Source organism: Rosa chinensis, chromosome 4 (assembly GCF_002994745.2).
Source record: "Rosa chinensis cultivar Old Blush chromosome 4, RchiOBHm-V2, whole genome shotgun sequence".
Lineage (NCBI taxonomy): Eukaryota > Viridiplantae > Streptophyta > Magnoliopsida > Rosales > Rosaceae > Rosa > Rosa chinensis.
The window spans coordinates 3,632,607-3,651,839 of record NC_037091.1 but is presented as its reverse complement, the minus strand read 5'-3'; the positions used below and the strand labels follow the sequence as shown (position 1 = coordinate 3,651,839).

General features: G+C 36.3%; 2 protein-coding genes and 1 pseudogene across 2 annotated transcripts; 2 read left to right on the top strand and 1 right to left on the bottom strand.

Annotated features, from left to right (window-relative positions):
• The first annotated feature begins 8,741 nt into the window (after positions 1–8,741).
• LOC112200956 (anthranilate synthase beta subunit 2, chloroplastic) lies at positions 8,742–11,764 on the top strand. Its single transcript, XM_024341970.2, has 8 exons — positions 8,742–8,977; positions 9,064–9,221; positions 9,927–9,997; positions 10,154–10,191; positions 10,489–10,599; positions 10,769–10,868; positions 11,194–11,329; positions 11,459–11,764. Exons 1-8 carry the CDS (start codon positions 8,857–8,859, stop codon positions 11,564–11,566), a joined length of 843 nt encoding a protein of 280 aa, XP_024197738.1. The 5' UTR covers positions 8,742–8,856; the 3' UTR covers positions 11,567–11,764.
• A 1,727-nt stretch (positions 11,765–13,491) lies between these two features.
• LOC112198405 lies at positions 13,492–15,485 on the top strand (annotated as a pseudogene).
• Positions 15,486–17,317: 1,832 nt separating this feature from the next.
• Positions 17,318–19,178, bottom strand: LOC112197078 (anthranilate synthase beta subunit 1, chloroplastic). The gene is made up of 6 exons (XM_024337635.2): positions 19,085–19,178; positions 18,891–18,928; positions 18,483–18,593; positions 18,214–18,313; positions 17,753–17,888; positions 17,318–17,623 (listed from the first exon to the last, which is right to left on the bottom strand). The coding sequence occupies exons 1-6, from the start codon at positions 19,159–19,161 to the stop codon at positions 17,516–17,518; spliced, it is 570 nt and encodes a 189-aa protein (XP_024193403.1). The 5' UTR covers positions 19,162–19,178; the 3' UTR covers positions 17,318–17,515.
• Positions 19,179–19,233: the final 55 nt, after the last annotated feature.

Sequence of the window (19,233 nt, the reverse complement as noted above, 5' to 3'; positions counted from 1 at the left end):
CTCAGCCTCTTTTGGCTGAGATTCTGCTCCAAACTCGTTTCTGTCATTGCCTGGAAAAACAAAATCAAGAAAAGCCTTCCAATGACCTATACAAATCAATAAAATCTCAATCAATATCAAAATTAAAACCAATTTCCTACTTCTTGATATCTCAATAATCCTAAACCAAGGATCCAATTCTTCTAACTTAATTCACCAAAGCACACAGAGTATTCCCCAGAAACAAAGTTCTCTACTTTCAAATATCCTACAATCTCAATTGCATGTATTTGTTGAGAAAATCCTTATATAAAATTAAGGATGAACAACAGAATGTTATATAAAACTAATAATTGATCACTTTCAACTACCACAGAAGATATGCAAAGTAATTACATTCAGTAAGAAGCAAACCTCATTCACATGCAGATCCACCGATGTATTTAACTCTGCTTGTCTAAGGAGAGCAGAATGCCCTTTCCGAGGAGACAATCCAACAATGATTAGAAAATGTATGATATCAATTTGTAAGAGGGCATAGCAAAGATGAAGATGCACTATGATATTTAACCCAAAACAAACTACTAACACATGCACACAGTTTTAACAACATACCTTGAGAAATCGGAAAACACGTGTGACTTTACCTCCACCTGTGCAGCTACCTCTTTACATTGTCGTTTGGAAGCCATCACTTAAAAGCTGTCAACAGCAGAGGCTGCCAAGTTACAGAAAAAGTATTGCCATGAAAATGAATTTAACTCTGCACAACTTTCTCAGAATCAATATATATCTGTTAATCAAACTAACTTTGATATGAAAAGGTAATGTCAATACACTCCAAACTGTTGTAAGAGTAAGTCATTGTACCACAAAAAAACACATTAAACTTTAAAAGACTGAATATAGCAACTGACCTAGCATGGTCTGACTATGAAGAGCAGTAATGGTGGTTTGTTATATGCTTCTTTGCAAAATCTAACTTCTTAATGTCATGACATCCCTCTTGAACCATTGTCTCACTCTGCTAAGCCTTTTGATTTCTGGACCTTATACATGAGTTCCTGCCTCGGAAGATCACAAAATAAATAAATAAACAAAGAAAAAGAGCCACAACATATCAAAACAAACAAATGAGCCATAAATAGCAACAACAATGCTAGTGGACAGAAACACTTATGGACAGAGTTTATTAACAGACCACCATGGCTCATGTAGCGCCAGCAAGATTTTCATTGGCTTTGGTCCCCGAGGTCTGAAACACAAAGCACACAATCAATCAAAAACTATAGAAATGCCATATACTTTTATTTGTCAAAACTATTTAGCAAAAGTTTGCAGTAGTGAGCTCAAAAGATGAAGATGATCATCACCTGTTTGAGGAAGCGTAGCTAGAATTCCAGCATCTATGGTCAGTCTGTAAAGGCTGGATATCTTGTAATCAGACGATTGAGATTGTGGCTATCACCTGTCAATAATGAATAATAATGCAAGTAAATACTTATTAGACAAAACAACAAATCAAATTGAAATAAATGCACCAATATGTTGATACTGTACAACTAAATATAATCCTTTCCACCGAACGTTAATATAAATTATCAACAAAATATCAAACATACGCCACTTACAGCCAAAAGAGCCCAAAAGGCAATAAGTTCCATTCATTTTCTAAACTACAAAACACATCCATATAAAGAAGCTTACCAATTGGAAGCTGTTGATAGCTTTCCCTAAATCTTGCCTGCTTCAGGTGACTTCTTGGGTTCAAAAAGCTACACCAGCAATAACAGTAAATTCAGCATTCACCTCGAACTAAGTTGATAGTTTCTAGAGTGAAAATATTAGTGTTCAATTGCTGACTCTGGCTAGAAAATTGCAAATGTTGCATCAAATCTGGATATTGATCAAATTTGGTGAATACTACCTTATTCTCCTAGACAGCCAAACTTGGTAGCAAATATATAAACTTCAAACTTTGTGGCAGAAAGTGAATGTTGGTTCTTTGATTACTAAGTAGTTGTTGAAATAGTCAGATTTAAATCGATTTTTGAAAAGCATATTATCTGTTAAGTAAATGTTTATTTTGTTGGAAGGGAAAGAAGTATTATTCATTAGAAATTATTCAAAAACATGCAAACTTGAAGAAAGCATATCAGCATGAGCTATTAAGTAATGAGATTTTAGGAATTTAGATTTGATCAGTGTTAACAATCTGGAAATTTAAAAATGGATTTTATTTTTGTACCCATCAGATAAACTTACTGCTTTCTTCTTCAAATGAAAAGTGAATGATTTCAATAACTGATAATAGAGTTATATATAGCATACAAATCAACGAAAGGTTTTAAATTGCCAGAGATGAAAATTATACCTTGAAACTGTTGTAGTCAATTACCGACATCCAAAACTGCAGCAGAAACAGAATTCCTAAAACGTAAAAACTAATATCAGTTGAAACTTAATGAGAACAGAAAATTCAAGAAAGATTGAAGCAGACAAAATTGAGACAAAAAGAATTCTGTATTCTTCTTCTATTATACATGAGCACAAAAAGAAAAAGTATTTTCTTTGTGGAAAAATTTGGAAAACAAAAGAATCTCTTATATACATGAGTAGGCACATGAATGTGGTTAAACTATCTACTTTGTTTCCCCAAGCTTCTTCATCTGGAGATCTGAAGTTTCGAACTATAGAAACAGCTAAGCTATTTACAGCTTTGGTTCAGTTCTAGTGAGCGTTCATTAAACAATAGTCTATGAACATAATCAGCTCGATCTGTTATGTCAAATAATTTGTTGACATCATAAATTAAACTAAAGTAGAAATATCATAAGAAGTGGATTTCCAATTTGGCACAACAAACTCATATAAAGCAGCGAAATTAGGGAAACCATACCTAGAAGTTGGCAGCCCTTGGTTCTGAGATCCTCAAACTCTTCCTGCAAAAGAGATATAAGAAAAAATGAGCCAAAAACCAAGAGAAGGTAGGAGCAAAATCTTAGAAATTGAGAGAGGGGTTCCCACTTTGCCGAATGAAACCCTATCAAATTGGGGATCATAACTGAAAGCAAAAGTAAAAAAAAATGGAAAACCACATATACCTGAGCATCATTCCAGCATCAGTCTTCGAAAAACAACAAAATCATCCCCAGCCTCACTGAAATCAAGCTTCAAATTGAAGGCCTGCTCTAAAGCCCAGTTGATTTTGGCATCCATATTCTCATACGGGTCATCCTCCTTCCTTCTAGCACGTTGAAGCTTCAATAGTTGATATCGACCTGACAAAAGATGCTGATCAGAAAACAATAAATCAAACCCAAATTCACAGATCAAAAGTGAACAATCAAAAACAAACACACTACAAAAACTTTACTTTTCCTTGTTTGAAACACACTACAATCAAACCCAGAAACAATTTCAATCAGAAAATATAAGATTGAAAAAATACTTTCCACTTGTTTCCTCTGAAGCAAGAGCAAAAGTTTCTAGTCTCTCTCTTCTGCTTCTTTTCCTTCTTCCCCCGTCCTCTTCTCCCTCTCTTTTTCTGTGTGCTCGACGAACAACAAAATCCCAAAAGAAAAAAAAAAATCATCAGGTCTAATATGAAATAGAAACCCAAACTCTATCAAGCTTTGATCGATAACCAAACCTGATAATCTGAAAGACTGAACGTTATCAAGAAAAACCCAAACTCTATCCAGCTTTGATCGATCAGTTAACCCGATAATCTGGCTCAGCAAATATTACCGTAGACAGACGCCTCTCTCCGTGTAGATAGAGACTTCCAGATTTACAGAGGGAAGATCGAATCCGAATCGTAGACGCCAACAAACAGTACCACCTTCTTCGCTATCTCTCTCTCTCTCTTTCTCCACCTCTCTGTGCAGCGAAGTTAGCGAAGACACGATAGGACTGAGCAGCAGACCAGGTGTCGAGAAGAAAGACGCGGGAGTTTTGAGACGGTGGACAGGTGTCGGGCAGCAGAGATGAAGCAGGGACAAAATCATCTTTTCATCCATGACCGGCTCAGCTGAAGCCGTCACTGTTCATAAGCCAATGAACAGTGCTTAGAAACAGTCCTATGAACAGTACTCCATCTTTAGTATATAGCTATGAACAGTACTCCATCTTTAGTATATAGGGGGGTGTATTGTATATAGAATTAATGGAACTTTTAAAGAAATCTATGGAATTTAAAAGTCTGGGTGTATTCAATATAGACTTTTAGAAGTCCATGAAAGTTTTGAGGTATTCAATTAGGATTTTTAAAGACTTCATGAATTCCACCAAAATCTAGGGGTATTCAATTAGGACTTTTAAAAATGAATAAAAGTACAGAGGTATTCAAAATATCATTCATACTTATGGAATTAGAAAATCATGGATAATCATGGACTTTGTAGTGTTAACTATACATATCAAACTCTAATAATTTTCTAGTCTCCAGACCAAAGATTTGAAAAAGTCTATCAAAGTTCTCTCTGCAAAAAAAAATAATAATAATATCTATCAAAGTTCTTCTCTCTGCGCACGAAGATGTTGGTCCTTCATCGTCTCTCTTTCTTGATTTTTTTGTCTTTTCTCTAATCTTTTATGCTATCAACGTTTTTTGATACCCAACAAGTTCATTGTAGTTGTTGAATGTGATTTTTTTTGTCTTTTAATTGTGATACTTCGAACTCTAATAGCAATAAAAATGATTTATGAAACCCTAAAACCCAAATATTGTGGTCTACCCCTAAAATCTTGAACAGTGTTGCTATGACATACTAAATTCTATCTTATTAATTATTCTCATCGATTTGAATTTATATTATGGTTCAAAGAAAGGTTGAACAATTGAATTTCAATTGATTGATTATAGATCAAGACATTGACCAATATTGTTATGATATATGTTAATCGGCGAAATTAATCATAAACATCAAATGATCTATATTGTATCTTTATGTTGTTGGGAGATTAGGAATGAGAACAAACTAGCTAGACAGAGTAACAATCATTCATTTGAGTCAATTTCTATTAGAAAATACTTGAACATTGAAGAGGTAACGAGTTATTATCTTGTTTTGTATTTGGGCTACATTTGTTTTGTTTTTTGTTTTTATATTTTGTACATGCTAGGAAATCTGTAGAAGTCATTCATAATAAAGTATATAACTTTTCATGAATCAATAAAAGTCTGTTGCTAAAATCAATGATTTTAGGAAATCAATAACAATCAATCAACTTTTTAAAGAGTCTGTGGACTTTTCAAAAAGTCTGTCATTTAAAAAAAGTCTGCACAAATCTAAATACAATACACCCCCCATAGTAAATAGATGCTAAATCCCTCAGTCAATCTTCAGTCTCTCTCTCGAGAACTTCTCTTCAGCCACTCTCTCTCTTCTCTCGCCCTCTCATTCTTATCTTCGTCAATCCTTTCAATTTTCTCATCGCCATAGAAAATTCGAGATCCCCAAGGACTAGATCGATCAAGCTCACGAGGCTAAGGTCTCGGTTGGGTCATGAAGACCAAATCGATGGCCAGGGATCTGAGCGGGATAGTGAAGGAGATTCTCTTGGTCGAAGGCAAGGATCTGTAGGATTTTCATCGTAGATTATCCAAGAGATTACCGACGGCGATGTTGAGGTGCTGGTATGATTTCAAGCTTTTTCAATTTCAAATCTTGCTGCTCTTGATGCTGGGTTTATATCTTTGTTTCATCGTAGTTTCGTCTTTTTGATAAACCCAGATATGATGAATATTTCTGTTCTTTCGCTTTTGATTAATAGTTCTCTGCTTTTTTAGTACCAATCTTTATATTCGTCAGTGATACATCTTCTGCACCTTGGTATCTCAATGTCGAAAGACCTGTAAGTTGTTCATTTTCTTTTATGATATTGAGTTGATAGTTATGACAAACAAGCCTCAGTGTGAGTTATGATACTGATACATGCTATATTGTTTTGCCTTTTTGTTTGTGGTTTGGTTTGATCCAAAGCTTGAAACATCAAAGGAAATGGAAATCAGATCCAGATTGCTGTTGAAACTGATGATGGTTGGAAAACTGTAAGTCTTCACTTGTGTACGCTTAGCTTTTTCTTTAGCTTTTTATTTTGACGTTTTCTTTAGTTCTTTTTTATTTTGGCAATGTTGTTGGAATGGGATAGAATGATAGATGAGTGTTGTGTGCAAATTGGATACATAATTGCTTTATTGATTGCATAATGGCACTTAACTTTCTTTTCATTTGCTTGGTTCTGGTAGCAATGTTGTTTAAATTGCAAATTTGGTACATAATAGATGGAAATGGCATTTGCTTGGTCTGTGTTTTGTCACTGATGAGTGTTGTCATTGCTTTGTGCAGTATCAAAATTGTCAGATTCTTTTATGTTGGTGGAAGGCTGGAAGCTGCTTTAGCAGAGCATGAAATTTCTGGGTATGGAATGCAAACTTTTGCTCTTACCATCTGGCAGTACAATTACATAATCAACTTAAGCTGGGGAACTTATCAATGGTTCAAAACTGATGCCAGTAAGTTCTACTTTGTTTCCTTTATGTTCTCTTTCTAGTTCAACAAATAAACCTTTGAATACTGCATCTTTGTTCTCTAATTCTAATTGTTTTTGGCAAAGAGCATGCTTATACATTTGTTAGTGCAAAGACATTAATTGTGTGTCTTTCTTCTTTGAATTTGATTTGGAGGCTTAGACTTATTTTTTTTTTTCCTGGTAGGTTAAATTTTCTCTCTATCAACCATTTTGAGAGGAAAAAGAATATAGACTTGGGGATTTCAGCTTTTGCCATGCTTCGCACCCTTGAAGGAGATGTGCTTCATGGTCTTAATCTGGCTGAAGCTTCCTTGACAATTGCAGGTAAGTTCCTACTTATTTTCTGTCCAACTGATCTTATTGATCGAGACCTCATATTAACTAGTAGATAAATATTCAAAAGTAGGTTTTGTAGGGACATGTAATTAATTACTAGGTGCTCAATCACCAAGAAGTACGCTCTTACTTGATTCTGTGATTAAGCTTGCCCTTTAGGTCCATTGGTGTCTTGAATGATTCAAGTATTTTGCCAACAAGAACAATGCTTACTGTTCTTGATAACTAATGTGTCCATGAATATTAGTTACTGACCATGATGAACAAGGCTCTTGAATATCATTGCCTTTCTCTGACTCATAAGATCTTTGCTAATATATTTGTTCCTATATTGCGTGGGTCTTATACCTGTATGCATTTTGTCTAATTTTTTTTATGTTGCACTGTTACCTTTTGTCTAATATTTTTTGTGGCTCAGTTTAATCTATTGCTGCAAGCTGCTCTTGGTACGGAGATGTTGCCTTGGGAGAGAATCCACAAGCTCAAGTAGTGAAATTTGTGTTTACATGGTGGAAGAGTGATTTGCTCAGTTTATTTAATTTTTTTTTTTTTGTGGTTCTTTCAGTTCTGTATATGGTTAATGGGTTGCTTTTTTTTATAATAAATAAGGCTCCAATGGCCTTTATTATTTTTGAAAGGAAGGCTCCAATGGCCTTTATTCTTAATTTCTGGATTATAGATGGGATTGATTCGTGGCTCAAATGGATATATATAAATGATTAAAAAAATAAAAAATTAAGAATGAAATTTCTTTATTCAGCTTAAATTATTTATTAAAAAAAAAAACCGAACTTGACCCGACCCGAACCGAACCGAACCGAACAATTCGGTTCGATTTTCGGTGTTAAATTTTCAAAAACGAAAAACCGAACCGAATTTAAGTTCGGTGCGGTTCTTGATTCTGGCCCAAAACCGAACCGAATAAAACCGACCCCACCCTAGCCTAAAGTCCTAAACTCATCACACTGACTCAAAAAACCCTAAATGAGAAAAAGACACAAACACCCCCAAATTCAAGAATATGCTATCTTGGTCCCCCTTCCCTTCCCTTCCCTCACCTTAAGTTAGAGAGAGAGAGAGAGAGAGAGAGAGAGAGAGAGAGAGAGAGAGAGAGAGAGGGTTTCACAGCCACCATTTAAGACCCTATAACAATACCAAATGCGTGCTCAATAAGCCAATTCTTCATCTTACACAAAATCACTCCACACACGCGCGCCCAGCACTATTTTCTTGCCAAACCCTAGATCTTACACTCTTCTTCTTATATATAGAAAACCCCACCCTAGTCTCTACGCCACTGAGACTTTCAAACCCCAACAACAACAACAAATGGATACATGAATTCAAACGCAGACTCACCCTTTTTTTATCTCACTTTCAATTCCCCACAAACCCCTTTTTTTCCAGATCTGACTTGAGACCTAAACCCACCAAAGCTCCGAGCTTTAACCCCAATTCAGCTTCAAATTTCCACAATTTTGCACGATCGCTGCGGAATTTGAACAATATAAGAGAAACCCATTTCAAGTTTTGCATCGTTTCTTAGAAATTCGCACTCTTTGTTATCGTAAATGTGGTAAAATCAAAGAAAGTTTGAGTCTTTAAGCCAGTTCCTGCTAGATTCTGGGTTTTATTTGGTGGGATCTGCTTGAATTTATAACGTAGCCGTTGTTGGGTCTTTTGGGTGTAGAAGATAGCGACGAATGCTTTATATGTGCTAGTACTGAATCTTGTGTAGTGGGTTCTAATGACAATGCCATCGGGGAATGTGGTTTTATCCGACAAAATGCAGTATCCTAGTGGCGCCGCCGGCGAGATCCACCAGCAGCCTCCTCGGCAGTGGTGGTATCAATAAGCCTCCTCTTCAGGGTGCTATCACTCGCATCCTTTATTTTCTCAGTAAAGCCAATCCTATTTTTCATATAAATCAAACGTCGCCGTCTTCCACCTCTCTAGTCCAAGTAGGATTAACTGGTAATTACGGAGACGCCACACTCTGCTTCAATGGCTGCCGCAGTGACATCTCAGGCCTCTCTGAAACAACCAAAGCTGCTCCCTTTCTCACCAAAAACCCCGCAAAACCCTAGCCCCACTTTAATCTATGTGCCCTCTTTCACGAACTCAAGTAAATCTCCCAAACTTATCTGAGTTTTGATTTTGATTTTGATTTTGATTTTGATTTTGACTCAAAGATCTTATCTTTATGTGCAGAACTGAAATCTGGTCTCAAATTGGGAAATGGGTTCGCTGCAAAAGCTTCAATGGTTGTCAATGAGACCGATTCGAAGTCTTCAGTTTCTGAAAAGAGGGCCAACAGCCCCATCATTGTTATTGACAATTATGATAGCTTCACCTACAATCTCTGCCAGGTTTGTTTCTGTTTTCCTTTTTTCAATTTTTTGGATTTGATAAGCCATGGTTCGTTTGATGTTTGGTGCTAGTAAAATGCATGTGTACAGTGATAAAGATTTGATCTTTCATGGAATTGTGTTCTTCATTTGTCATTTATGTTGTGAATTATAAAAATGTAAGGAATACCATGGAGTTTTGTATTAGATCTGTGACTACAACATTAGATAGGTTAAAGAAAATGAAATGAAACACCTGGTTTAGACCTCTCTGTTTCCTTGTTCTTGTTTTGGACTGAGGGATGTTTTAGTGAAAAGTTGATGTATTTCATTCAAGGAATGGTGAAAGCTGGACAGAGGTGAAGAATGAGAGTAGTGATTAGAACTTTCTTGTAGTTGGATATTTTTGAGTTGATGACACATGCAAAATGAAGATGAAATGTGGGAATGAGGAGTGATACTTGTCAAAGTATCGAGCTTTTGACGAGATTTTATATAACAACTCAAAATTTCTCCTGAATATGTATGCGTTTTAAGTATTTTTTTGTAACGCTTTTATATGATTATTTTCTGTCGTTCTATTAATTAATGATTCCTACAAGTAAAGAAGGCGTAGTATTGATTTCCGTAACGATCCTATATGATTGTTTTCTGTCGTTATATATTTAGTGATGGTTCCAACAAGTCAAGAAGGCGTGGTACTAATATCTTACTTATGATATGAAGTATATGGGAGAGCTTGGATGTCACTTTGAAGTTTATCGCAATGATGAATTAACAGTGGATGAACTAAAAAGGTAAGAAGCTATACTTTACGTCTTTACCTGATCGTTGTTTGCCAATCCATCAACATTATTTAATGTGGGTGCAACCAAATATGAACGAGCATGTATCATTCTTAAAATGTCTGATTTTATAAAATGTCTCATCATAACATCTTTCCATTCTTATAGGAAAAATCCTAGAGGAGTCTTGATCTCCCCAGGGCCAGGTTAGTTCTCTTGATATTTCCCTTTGATAGATGCTTGAAAACCGAAACAAAGGAGAAACATATAACCAATTGTACTTATAAGGCCTGCTCACCTAAATGACAGTTTTTAAGGGATTGTGAGAGACAAGTGAATCTGATGGCTGAAAATAAATGCAGAGTTTTAAATTGTTATAATTTCTGCTTTTATATTTAATACATGTGGTTGAGATGCATTTGTCCCTCACAGTCCCTTAAAACTGTCTCTTAGGTGAGCAAGCCTATTGTACTTATTAACACATAGTATCCTCCCTTTTGTAGGGGCACCCCAAGATTCTGGAATATCATTGCAAACTGTGTTGGAGTTAGGACCCATTGTCCCCTTGTTTGGTGTGTGTATGGGTCTGCAGTGCATTGGGGAGGCTTTTGGAGGCAAGTCTTCTAAGACGGAATATTTGGTTTATGAATTTGATCATGTTATTACCTAGATCTTCTATGATTTTTCTTTTCATGTCTTGTAAAATTAGCAAATTAAATCATAAAATATCAGTGGAATTATTGGTTCTATTTTGCCTTGTAAGTGATCTTTGTGGTGTTGCAGGGAATGTTGTTCGTTCTCCTTATGGTGTTGTGCATGGGAAGAGCTCTCCCGTGTATTATAATGAGAAGGAGGAAGACAGCTTGTTTGCTGGACTATCAAAGTGAGTTGGTGGATTTACTTCTGTTTTAAACAATCTGGGGTCTTACCTTTTTTCTATAAACTTATCTATGCTTTTGACAGTAGCATATTGGGGGTTTGGTTTGTTGCTAAAAAAATGATGTATGCAAGTGTGGTGGAATTAAATGTCCAAAGTATTTTCCTGTCAAACACACCCAACTTTGTTTGGTATTTTATTGAAAAAAATGAACGGTTTCACCGATTTGCAATTATTTGAAGTTGTACAAATACGTATTAAACACCATGGGCATTACATGGGCTCTGAATTAATTAATGTTATTAACAGATTTGTTTTCTTTTCTTTTCAGCCCTTTCACTGCTGGCAGATATCACAGTCTTGTAATTGAAAAGGACAGTTTTCCTAGCGAAGAACTTGAAATTACAGCATGGACCGAGGATGGACTGATAATGGCTGCTCGTCACAAGAAATATAGGTATCTTCAGGTAAGACATTGGCGTCCTTTTTCCATTCTATTTTGTAGAGCGAGACTATTGTGATGTTTGTTTTGTAGAATCTGCACTATAAGCTAAATGTAGTGTTCTTGTTGTAACCCATTGAATTCAAAATTGCAGGGTGTCCAGTTCCATCCTGAAAGTATCATCACTTCCGAAGGCAGGACAATCGTTCGCAACTTTGTAAAACTGATCGAGAAAAGTGAGTCGGAATCTGAGAATAACTAGAGGTTTGGTTTGTCTACACAGTGTAATGTAATGTATCGGATCAATATATATTTATGGGCCTTTAAGTCAGCTCGCTAGTGAATCAGAAGTTGATCATGTTTCTCGTCTACTCTTTCAATGTACTTCATCACATGTAGACATGTAGTATTTCAACTCTATTATAGTATTATCAATCCTTCCATAACTTCCTGAAGATAATCCTTGTTTTTCAATGCCTACTTTATAGTTTTTCCTTCCAAACCAAACCATACAGCATAATTTCGTAAATACTATGATCCATCCTTGTCTGGGGAAATGAGTTAACCTTCTCTCTCAGGCAAGCCTAAATGTCAATGCTCAATCATAACATGCTCAAAGGTCCACAAGGCATTCTATAATGTAATTATCAAAATTTGCTGCGGCAGCCTATCCCATTAAGAACCTAGGCTAGAACAGTTGGTTGTTAACAGCTGCATTAGGGCTGACTTCGCTGCTATTAATAAAAGCTGGAAATGAGCAACATTAAGAAACTGTAACATCTCTGAATAATGAAATGTACAAAAATTGCAGCAACTCGTATTATTAAAACAAAGTTGGGTAAGATTCTATAATTGATTCTTAATGTATTCCTAGTGCATGATGCTACAGACAAGATTAGCTGTGCCAGATGCAAACATGCACCAACAGGAGTCAGCCAAAATGGTCGATTCTTAAGGTTTTTGGGTCGGTTCTGAAGGTTTATTTGTCTCAGAATCTTGACCATTATCTGTTTTCTTCATATTAATCAAACATATTTTCTGATGGGAGTGAAAAGAGGACAGTAAAATTGCATGATACTCTTAGTGTGACTCTGGCTGAAGAGTTCTTACAGTTCTAACTTCCCCATGCCAGATTTAACCCTTCAGGAGTCGCTTTGAACTCGGTCTTGGATGATATGAATGCCAAAAGCAGAGCCTACGTCACTACATTTTAATTGGGCCAAGGTGACTGAGACACTCGGTCGTAAAGAACATTTTGTTGGCAATATGTGAAATATCTTTCCTAGTAAAAAAGACAAAATATCTGCAGATATATCAAAATTTGGGCGAACGGTCCTCCAAGGTTGCACAGAAAAAAGGGTTTTCTTCTCTGTGCAGTTAGGCTGTTAATCATGAGTTGAATGGAGGATAAAGAAAATGTAAGGCTTAGGAGGTTAAACAACTGAACTTATCTTGCTGAGTTGAGTGGTGGCAAGGTGTGGTCTTTCTTTTCCATGGACTATGGAGTATCTCAAAGTTTGGAAAAAGAAGAAACGCACCCTTCATTATTGACACACTTGCTCATCACCTCACCAACTTTGGATTTGTATTAGAGTTTTCCTAGTGCGAGTGTTTTACGGAAATGGTTAGTTAACCACTTACCACATGATGATTACATGAGACACACTACAAATATATTGGCAGCAGCTCATTTCTCTTGTGGTCCAAAACACTTCGATGGGATCTTCATATAGAAAATATGATATATGTGACAGATAATTCAAATTTGTTTATTCCACCAGAAATGAGACTCAGAAAAAGTATTGCAATTGGGTTAAGAACTCCTCCTAGTCTCTTGTTCAGAGTCACGGATGCAAAGTTTGAAAGATTGCACTTTTAAGCTCTGTTGAGTAATCCAACTATAAGAACCAGATGATTTCAGTTGTAAATTTGTTTCTGGAGTGGGTTTTCAACACTCTGGATCTCACCTTTCAATTTGGCAATGCAAGTTTAGTACTTGTATTATTATTTTTTTTTGCTTTCAAAGTCTCAGTTTCTGTGATACCCAGAAGTTTACTCTTTAGTTTCTTGAATGTAAACTTCGTTTTATGGCCCAAAGTTCAAATCTTCAAACAAACCAATCACACCCAAATTACTCTGTTACGTGTTCATTAATCCGGAATTTAAAAGATGAGATGCTCATCCGTTTTTTTTGTGTTTTGTGTTAAACAGATGTCGAATGCTGACATGTTCCCCAAGAACCATGACGAAATCGATTTCGAGTTTCTGGGTAATATAAGAGGCAAAGAATGGAGGGTTCAGACCAACGTTTATGGCAATGGAAGCACTGATACTGGGAGAGAAGAGAGATACAATCTCTGGTTTGATCCTTCTGAGGATTACCACCAGTACAGTATTCTCTGGACTGACTCTCATATCATGTAAGCATCAATCGAAACCCACCACAATATATTTGGTTTACTCTGTTAAATTTGATGCATCAGCTTTTTGTCAAAGCAAATTTTGTTTCCCAATTCTCACTAATAATGTAAGATTCTAGAGTCTGAAGATTACTGTTTTCCGGGTTTGAAGTTGGCTTTTTTCAGAAGATAGATTTCCCGTTTTGATTAGTGATGTTAGATTGTGAAGTCTGGAGTTTACAGTTTTTGGGATGTGATGGCTCTGTTGTAGGGTAGAGGCTACGTCTTCTTCTCTAGGGAGAATACAGAACAGAACTTGCCCTGTTTTTATCCCTTTATACGAGACCCCGGTTTCATCAAAACCAGCAGTCCTCTGTTCGCATGTCTAGAATAGTGTGTTTCCTGTTTGGTATGCAAGTGAAGAAAACCAGAGGTTGAGAACTCTAGTTCGAATGGTAGATTCTTAAGTTTAACGACAGATAAAACATCTTGGGTGTGATTAAGACTCCAGAATTTCCTTTCGAAAAAAAAAAAAAAACTCAAGAATGTTGATGCAAGCAAGAAACACTAAAATCTTACTAGCACTAGAATTATCTGCAATTCAATTCATAGTCTTGTTCTTGGTCATTTTTTTACTTCTACGAGTAACTAAATAAATGGAATTGCATTCTTTCCATGAAAAGTTCTCTCTTTTCTTTGTTGAAGTTCTCCATCAGTTCTTGTTCCTAGTCATTTCTTGACTTCAGTTCTTGTTCCTAGTCATTTCTTGACTTCAACGAGTAACTAAATAAATGGAATTGGTTGCATTCTTTCCGTGAAAAGTTCTCTCTTTTCTTTGTTGAAGTTCTCCATCAGTTCTTGTTCTTAGTCAGTTCTCGACTTCTACGAGTAACTAAATAAATGGAATTGGTTGCATTCTTTCCGTGAAAAGTTCTCTCTTTTCTTTGTTGAAGCTCTCCATCAGTTCTTATCTACTCTGTAATTTTATATTTTAACTGTGTACTTGTTTCAATTGTGTCTCTTAACTGCAGATTCTATGTTGACAATATTCCCATTAGAGTGGTTAAGAAATCGGAGGCGATGGGTGGTGACTATCCCTCGAAGCCAATGTCATTGTATGCTACAATATGGGATGGATCCGATTGGGCTACCAATGGAGACAAATACAGAGTCAACTACAAGTATGCTCCATTCAAGGCCGAGTTCTCTGACCTTGTTCTACATGGCTGTGCAGTTGATCCAATTGAACAGGTATCAAAGAAATGTGATAAAACCCAAGGTTCTGAATATATCCCTACCGGTGTTACGCGCCTACAAAGAATGAGGATGGAGAGTTTCAGGAAGAGGCAGATGACATACTCATATTGCTAGGACAGAATACGATACAAGGTTGCTCCACCAGAGTGTGTGATCAATCCCCAAGAAGCTGAAAGACTCCGCGTGTTTGACCCCGTTACATTCGGGCATGGGCACCACCGTCAACGAAAACATCACCGCAGGAGCAGCAGCAGAGCAAGCCTAGCGGATACAACTTCTGTTTGAGAATGAGAGGGAAGGTTGCAGATTCAATTTCTCATATGAGCACCATTGGCATTCATCAACTTTTGTGTATAGAGGGTGGGCAGAAAAAAAAAAAAAAAAGCATAAATTTTATTGTGGGTGAATAGAGTTTTTATATGGTTGGAGGGTATGTATATAGTTCATACCTTTATTAGTTCCCAGTTTATTATTCATGCTTGTCCTTTTGGTTTTATAAATTGAATTTAGTGGTGGGTTTATGTACTTTTACACAACCTCATGGGTTCAATAAATTTTAGCATATGGAAGTTTACTAGGCTTGGATTCTGTACTGTCTCTTTGCATTATTATTCTACTAAATTATTATCATGGAGCATCTTCATTTTAACTTATCCCTAGTATTTAACCTAAGTTGAATAAAACCTTATCATTCATTCATTGTCTGTTTGCAGCGGTATAAATAAAGTCAGACTGGTGCCATATACTTTGTCAATGGCTAATTGGAATCCAATGACAATTAAGATGTGACAAGTGATGGAAATGGTTCAGCAAATGGCAGTGTTTTTATGTTGGACTGGACTTACTTTCCTTTCACACTTGCACAGTTTTACAGTGAATGCAGAAGAAGCAGTAGCAACAGAAGCAGGTTAGGTTAGGTTAGGTTTGGTTGGATTCATTCATTCATAAAGGCTTTCAAACTTTGCATCCGTGACTCTGAACAAGAGACTAGGAGGAGTTCTTAACCCAATTGCAATACTTTTTCTGAGTCTCATTTCTGGTGGAATAAACAAATTTGAATTATCTGTCACATATATCATATTTTCTATATGAAGATCCCATCGAAGTGTTTTGGACCACAAGAGAAATGAGCTGCTGCCAATATATTTGTAGTGTGTCTCATGTAATCATCATGTGGTAAGTGGTTAACTAACCATTTCCGTAAAACACTCGCACTAGGAAAACTCTAATACAAATCCAAAGTTGGTGAGGTGATGAGCAAGTGTGTCAATAATGAAGGGTGCGTTTCTTCTTTTTCCAAACTTTGAGATACTCCATAGTCCATGGAAAAGAAAGACCACACCTTGCCACCACTCAACTCAGCAAGATAAGTTCAGTTGTTTAACCTCCTAAGCCTTACATTTTCTTTATCCTCCATTCAACTCATGATTAACAGCCTAACTGCACAAAGAAGAAAACCCTTTTTTCTGTGCAACCTTGGAGGACCGTTCGCCCAAATTTTGATATATCTGCAGATATTTTGTCTTTTTTACTAAGAAAGATATTTCACATATTGCCAACAAAATGTTCTTTACGACCGAGTGTCTCAGTCACCTTGGCCCAATTAAAATGTAGTGACGTAGGCTCTGCTTTTGGCATTCATATCATCCAAGACCGAGTTCAAAGCGACTCCTAAAGGGTTAAATCTGGCATGGGGAAGTTAGAACTGTAAGAACTCTTCAGCCAGAGTCACACTAAGAGTATCATGCAATTTTACTGTCCTCTTTTCACTCCCATCAGAAAATATGTTTGATTAATATGAAGAAAACAGATAATGGTCAAGATTCTGAGACAAATAAACCTTCAGAACCGACCCAAAAACCTTAAGAATCGACCATTTTGGCTGACTCCTGTTGGTGCATGTTTGCATCTGGCACAGCTAATCTTGTCTGTAGCATCATGCACTAGGAATACATTAAGAATCAATTATAGAATCTTACCCAACTTTGTTTTAATAATACGAGTTGCTGCAATTTTTGTACATTTCATTATTCAGAGATGTTACAGTTTCTTAATGTTGCTCATTTCCAGCTTTTATTAATAGCAGCGAAGTCAGCCCTAATGCAGCTGTTAACAACCAACTGTTCTAGCCTAGGTTCTTAATGGGATAGGCTGCCGCAGCAAATTTTGATAATTACATTATAGAATGCCTTGTGGACCTTTGAGCATGTTATGATTGAGCATTGACATTTAGGCTTGCCTGAGAGAGAAGGTTAACTCATTTCCCCAGACAAGGATGGATCATAGTATTTACGAAATTATGCTGTATGGTTTGGTTTGGAAGGAAAAACTATAAAGTAGGCATTGAAAAACAAGGATTATCTTCAGGAAGTTATGGAAGGATTGATAATACTATAATAGAGTTGAAATACTACATGTCTACATGTGATGAAGTACATTGAAAGAGTAGACGAGAAACATGATCAACTTCTGATTCACTAGCGAGCTGACTTAAAGGCCCATAAATATATATTGATCCGATACATTACATTACACTGTGTAGACAAACCAAACCTCTAGTTATTCTCAGATTCCGACTCACTTTTCTCGATCAGTTTTACAAAGTTGCGAACGATTGTCCTGCCTTCGGAAGTGATAATACTTTCAGGATGGAACTGGACACCCTGCAATTTTGAATTCAATGGGTTACAACAAGAACACTACATTTAGCTTATAGTGCAGATTCTACAAAACAAACATCACAATAGTCTCGCTCTACAAAATAGAATGGAAAAAGGACGCCAATGTCTTACCTGAAGATACCTATATTTCTTGTGACGAGCAGCCATTATCAGTCCATCCTCGGTCCATGCTGTAATTTCAAGTTCTTCGCTAGGAAAACTGTCCTTTTCAATTACAAGACTGTGATATCTGCCAGCAGTGAAAGGGCTGAAAAGAAAAGAAAACAAATCTGTTAATAACATTAATTAATTCAGAGCCCATGTAATGCCCATGGTGTTTAATACGTATTTGTACAACTTCAAATAATTGCAAATCGGTGAAACCGTTCATTTTTTTCAATAAAATACCAAACAAAGTTGGGTGTGTTTGACAGGAAAATACTTTGGACATTTAATTCCACCACACTTGCATACATCATTTTTTTAGCAACAAACCAAACCCCCAATATGCTACTGTCAAAAGCATAGATAAGTTTATAGAAAAAAGGTAAGACCCCAGATTGTTTAAAACAGAAGTAAATCCACCAACTCACTTTGATAGTCCAGCAAACAAGCTGTCTTCCTCCTTCTCATTATAATACACGGGAGAGCTCTTCCCATGCACAACACCATAAGGAGAACGAACAACATTCCCTGCAACACCACAAAGATCACTTACAAGGCAAAATAGAACCAATAATTCCACTGATATTTTATGATTTAATTTGCTAATTTTACAAGACATGAAAAGAAAAATCATAGAAGATCTAGGTAATAACATGATCAAATTCATAAACCAAATATTCCGTCCTAGAAGACTTGCCTCCAAAAGCCTCCCCAATGCACTGCAGACCCATACACACACCAAACAAGGGGACAATGGGTCCTAACTCCAACACAGTTTGCAATGATATTCCAGAATCTTGGGGTGCCCCTACAAAAGGGAGGATACTATGTGTTAATAAGTACAATAGGCTTGCTCACCTAAGAGACAGTTTTAAGGGACTGTGAGGGACAAATGCATCTCAACCACATGTATTAAATATAAAAGCAGAAATTATAACAATTTAAAACTCTGCATTTATTTTCAGCCATCAGATTCACTTGTCTCTCACAATCCCTTAAAAACTGTCATTTAGGTGAGCAGGCCTTATAAGTACAATTGGTTATATGTTTCTCCTTTGTTTCGGTTTTCAAGCATCTATCAAAGGGAAATATCAACAGACCTAACCTGGCCCTGGGGAGATCAAGACTCCTCTAGGATTTTTCCTATAAGAATGGAAAGATGTTATGATGAGACATTTTATAAAATCAGACATTTTAAGAAGGATACATGCTCGTTCATATTTGGTTGCACCCACATTAAATAATGTTGATGGATTGACAAACAACGATCAGGTAAAGACGTAAAGTATAGCTTCTTACCTTTTTAGTTCATCCACTGTTAATTCATCATTGCGATAAACTTCAAAGTGACATCCAAGCTCTCCCATGTACTTCATATCATAAGTAAGATATTAGTACCACGCCTTCTTGACTTGTTGGAACCATCAATAAATATATAACGACAGAAA